This window comes from Mus caroli, chromosome 17, assembly GCF_900094665.2.
Source record: "Mus caroli chromosome 17, CAROLI_EIJ_v1.1, whole genome shotgun sequence".
Classification (NCBI taxonomy): Eukaryota; Metazoa; Chordata; class Mammalia; order Rodentia; family Muridae; genus Mus; species Mus caroli.
Genome location: NC_034586.1, coordinates 20,073,967 through 20,079,250, shown reverse-complemented (window position 1 = coordinate 20,079,250; position 5,284 = coordinate 20,073,967). Strand labels below are relative to the sequence as shown.

The window sequence follows — 5,284 nt, the reverse complement described above, 5'->3', positions numbered from 1 at the left end:
TGGATCTCATGGAGGCATTTCCTCAACTGAAGCTCCTTTCTCTGTGATAACTCCAGCTGTGTCAAGTTGACACAAAATTAGCCAGTACAGATGGCTTCTCCTGACTCCTAAAATAGGGGACACTGAGTGCTTCTGTTTTCTGGGCATGTGGGCAAGAGGAGGAACCAAGCCACCCTCCTCCTCCTCCTCCATCCTTTAGAAGCCTGTATACCAACACTACCAGCAAAGGATACAACCTAAGACCACCCAGCATACTGTCGTCCCACACATGGCTCCTTCATGCTGCACGAGTGTCCCCGTAGTAGACATGGATATTTATGAGAGCAAAACTGAAGCGCCAGGCCCAGGGAGGGTCTGGGAAGCACTGAGCTGGAGGTGTGGGGAAGCTATGGAAGAGGCTTCACTCTGATACATCTCCCTCTTGGGCTGTTGTAACTCAGGTGCGGCAGTGGATTGGTTACTGTCCTGAGTTTGATGCCTTGCTAAACTTCATGACAGGACGAGAGATGCTTGTCATGTATGCCCGTATCCGGGGCATCCCTGAGTGCCACATTAAAGCCTGTGTCGACCTGATCCTTGGGAACTTACTCATGTGTGTGTGTGCAGACAAGCTGGTGAAGACCTATAGGTGAGATTTGGGGTTCCCTTATCCTTCCCACCTCCATTTGCAAGATAATCCCAATTCTTCTCAGAACTGGATTGTAGAGTAAAGCCTGTCAGGCATAGAAGAGCTGTGCCAGCTGTGCCAGCTGTGCCAGTGGAAATGGGGGTGGAAGGGAGCTGAGCTGTGCCAGCTGTGCCAACAGAGATGGGGGTGGAAGGAAGCTGAGCTGTGCCAGTGGAGATGGGGGTGGAAGGGAGCTGAGCTGTGCCAGTTGTGCCAGCTGTACCAACAGAGATGGGGGTGGAAGGAAGCTGAGCTGTGCCAGCTGTGCCATCTGTGCCAGTAGAGATGGGGGTGGAAGGAAGCTGGTCTCTATCCCAAGCCAGAGGCCATTTTTGTGACTAAGAAGAAGTCTATGTTATTATGTGTGATTATAAAAACAGGGTAGACAGATCTCTGTGTCTGTTAATTCATGTCAAGCTTCCTATTGAGGTAGGGTAGATTTTCATATAAAAACCATTGTTACTTCACCATAATGTCTCCCAAGGAGTCTGAGGTAGTTTATCTCTGTTACCAGTGACAGAACCCTACCTAACTCATACTAGCTTAGTTAGAACTTAGAACTGACTGCCCAAATCCCTTTCCCTTGAGTTGTACACTGGTGCCCTTGTCTGTCAGCACTTCATCTTTGGAACTGGAAAGTGGAAAGACGCCTCTGACCCTGGCCAAATGGATTCAGGAGTCAAATAGACATCTCCCCTGCCCCAATTTGTCGACTCAAGTCCTGGGGGCAGCTTGTTATATCTCCTTGCATATTTTGAGGATCAAAAGAATATACATTTAAAAACTTTAGAGTGAAGCTTTGCACACCGTAAATGCTGTGTGAGTTTAATGAGGGAGCTGGAGAGATGGCTCAGTAGTTAAGAGTACTTAACCAGGGTTAGTTCTTAGTTCAAAGCAGCTCACAACCACACGTAACCCCAGTTCTAGATGGCCTTCACCAGTACCCACATTCAGGCATACACACATACATTTTAAAAAAAAATAAGAGAAATAAATAAATCAAGCCAGTATGGTAGTATACACTTCCTGAGAGGCTGAGGCAGGAGGATGGAGAGTTCAAGGCCAGACTGGAGACTCCACAGCATCTTAAGAAAAGCTGTTAACTAAACTAGTCCTATCCCTTACTCTCAGATGGGTTGTGCCCACCCCTGGCTCTCACAGAGACCCTTGAAGAGGCTCATTTCAATCTGCACATCTAGAGCCATTTAGACCCTCAGTGAACAAACCAAGTCTCTATTCAACCTGAGTGAAGATGGTGGGGCTATTTTTGAAAGCCCTACCAGAGTGTGCAGCGCCTCAGAGAAGGCGAGAGTTGGGTGCTGAGCATACACGCAGGCTTCAGCCCTGGACACCACAGTGACATTCTCCGTGTTCCACCTCTATGTTCCCCCCCCCCCAGTGGTGGTAACAAGCGCATGCTAAGCACTGCCATTGCCCTCGTTGGAGAGCCTGCAGTCATCCTACTAGATGAACCGTCCACTGGCATGGACCCTGTGGCTCGGCGCCTGCTGTGGGACACCGTGGAACGGGTTCGTGAGTCTGGCAAGACCATCGTCATCACCTCCCACAGGTAGAGAGTTTGGGCATCTGTGGGTCAGTGGAAGAGCCAGAATGGGTGGCTGGGGTGGGAGCAGTGAGCAGAAGCTACGGCAGCACCTAACACATGTCTGCCAGGACATTCCCCAGGCTCTGCATGGCGGTACACTCAGCGCGGGGAATCAGGAATGGCACAGATCCTCTCCTGTCTGCACAAGACTTTGTCGTTCAGGGTGGGCATCGACCTCCTCCGGCACTGTCTCAGGCCTCCACCCTTTCCCCAGTATGGAGGAGTGTGAAGCCTTATGTACCAGGCTGGCCATCATGGTACAGGGCCAGTTCAAGTGCCTGGGCAGCCCACAGCACCTCAAGAGCAAGTTTGGCATCGGCTACTCCCTGCAGGCCAAGGTCCAGAGGAAATGGCAGCAGCAGATGCTAGAGGAGTTCAAGGCCTTTGTGGACCTGACCTTCCCAGGTGTGTGATGGTGCTGGGCAGGCCCCGGGCTCCTGCCCGGACCTGTTAGCTGCTGCACAGTCTGTCCCTGGATTCTGGGCACTCAGGCTGTCCTTCCTAGCCCTCCATTCCAGCCTTCTCAGAAACAGTCTCTGTGTTTGTACAGGCAGCAATTTGGAAGACGAGCACCAAAACATGCTTCAATATTACCTGCCTGGCCCAAACCTCAGCTGGGCGAAGGTGAGTGTGCCCCTTATCTCACCCTCTCTCCAAGAGCGGCATCCCTGTGTCCTCTGCCAACACCATGGAGATGTCTGTGCAGAGACGTCACAGGGTGCAATGTATGAGCTGCAAGGAACTTGGGAAGTTAGCTCTTCCCACCCCAGATTTCAGAAAAGAGGGGGCAGGCCTAGAGAGGATATACTAGTCACATGCTTAACATAGCATAGCAAGCCAGACACCCAGCTGGAAACCCACCTTCTGGCACCGTTTCTACCACAGGAGCAGACAGCTGAGCTCAGAGCTTTGGCTTCTTTGCAGGCTCTTCACTCTGTAGCAGCAGAGTGAGGCTGCTGTGTGCCTTGTCACAAGGTCTCAGAGGGTGGCCTCTTCTGCACTTGCCCACATCACCTCTTCCTGTGTGTGTCATGTCACCTATGGGTGGCCTTATGTGCAGCAACTGGCTTCCCTTTCTACAGGTGTTTAGCATTATGGAACAAGCCAAGAAGGACTACATGTTGGAAGACTATTCCATCAGCCAGCTATCCCTAGAGGACATCTTCCTGAACTTCACCAGACCAGAGTCCTCCACTAAAGAAAAGATCCAACAAGGGCAAGCTGTCCTGGCCAGCCCCTTACCACCCTCTAACTCTAGGCCTATCTTGAGTCCTCCATCACGTCTTTCTTCTCAGACTCCCAAACCACTTCCATCTCCACCTCCCTCAGAGCCCGTCCTTCTGTAATAAAGAGCTTAGTGTAGGGTAGCCTGGGTGCGCATAGCCTGCTGTTAGTTACTCTGTCTGTCGCTGTGGCAAATTCCCTAACAAAAACAACTCAATGGAGAAGGGTTTATTTTTGTCCATAGTTCAGTGATACAGGCCACCATGGCAAGGAGGTCAAGATGGCAGCTCTTAAAGCAGCTCCCTGAAGAATAGTCACAGTCAGGAAGGTGGCCACATCCACAGTCAGGAAGGTGACAACATCCACAGTCAGGAAGGTGGCCACATCCACAGTCAGGAAGCACAAAGCGACGAATGCCTGTGCTCCGCTCACTTTCCCCTTTCTATACAGTCCAGTATCCCACCTAGGGAATGAAACCACCCACAGTGGGTGAATCTTCCCACCTCACCCTAGTCAAGATAATCACCATAGGCATGCCCAGAGGCCTGTCTGTCAAGTGGTTCTAGACCTCACCAAGTTGACAACTGAGGCTAATCATCAAAATCCCACCCCTTGTCAACTTGACACCAAAGCACATCATTTAAATCATGACCTCCCACTCTTTGTCCTCAAATCTCATGCTCATGATGCAAGATGCAAGGCTACTTCAAACGTCCCATAGTCTACAACAATTTCAATGGCTGAAAAGCTCAAGGCGTTCATATCATCGAAGACTCAAGGCAACCTCTATAAAGCCCCAAATGACTTAATTTCTTATAATATACAATGGCAGAGAGTAAACATTCTCCTTCCAAAATGGAAGAAATAGAGCATAGCCAGGAATAGTCAGGCCAAAGCAACACCAAATCCATAGGTTACAAACCAAATCCTTTAGCTAGCTCCATGCCCAGCATCTGGAGCTCATGGTGTAATTTTCCCGGCACCAAAGGATTTGGTAGGTCCTCCCCCCCTCCCCGACTCCACCCCCTCACACACTGGATCTTCTGGCTGTATCACACATAGCCTCTTCTTTCCTGGGCTTTTTGTTTATTTTGTTTCTTTGTTTAGACATGGTTTGTCTGTGTAGCCCTGGCTGTCCCAGAACTTACTATGCAGAACAGGGTGGCATTGAACTCAGAGATCTACCTGCCTGCTTTCATGACTAAAAAACAAGTAGTGTCTGGACAACACTGCCAAGCTCTGTTGTGGGCTCAATATGTGGCCAGGCCCCCGGGACCACAGCTGTATCACATTCTGCATGCTGGCCCTGGGGAGCCAGGAACCCCTTCAATTCATTCACTTTCAAATAAATTTGGATTTTGACAAGACAAATGGGGGATTATCCCAAACAACTTTTTTACTCGGTACCGTCTCAGTAACAGTGCAGGTTTCCCTCCGGTGGCACTGGACTCTTTAACAAGTATATCTGTGTTCTCTGAGTTAGCCTGAATGCTCTCCTGTTTTGAAAGTCTCCCTGCCTAAGAAATTAGTCCATGCCAGGCAGTGGTGGCACATGCCTTTAATCCCAGCACTCAGGAGGCAGAGGCAGGCGGATTTCTGAGTTCAAGGCCAGCCTGGTCTACAGAGTGAGTTCCAGGACAGCGAGGGCTACATAGAGAGACCCTGTCTTGAAAAAACCAAAAAGAAAAAAGAAGAGAAAAAAGAGAAGAGAAGAGAAGAGAAGAGAAAAGAAAAGAAAAAGAAATTAGTCCATTATGTTTAAACTCTAACTCACTCCAATTCTCAGG

The 5,284-nt window shown here is 49.7% G+C and overlaps 1 protein-coding gene across 6 annotated transcripts in view; it reads left to right on the top strand.

Annotated features, from left to right (window-relative positions):
• LOC110283822 (ATP-binding cassette sub-family A member 17) overlaps positions 1 to 4,590 on the top strand; it is a 94,970-nt gene extending 90,380 nt beyond the window's left edge. For all 6 annotated transcript variants that reach the window (XM_029471709.1, XM_021149351.1, XM_021149349.1 and 3 more), the window contains 5 exons: positions 441 to 628; positions 2,067 to 2,237; positions 2,488 to 2,678; positions 2,824 to 2,897; positions 3,356 to 4,590. In XM_029471709.1, coding sequence (XP_029327569.1) covers positions 441 to 628; positions 2,067 to 2,237; positions 2,488 to 2,678; positions 2,824 to 2,897; positions 3,356 to 3,619 — 888 coding nt within the window. In that variant the 3' untranslated portion in view covers positions 3,620 to 4,590. The remainder of the gene's footprint in view (positions 1 to 440; positions 629 to 2,066; positions 2,238 to 2,487; positions 2,679 to 2,823; positions 2,898 to 3,355) is intronic.
• The last annotated feature ends 694 nt before the right edge of the window (positions 4,591 to 5,284 follow it).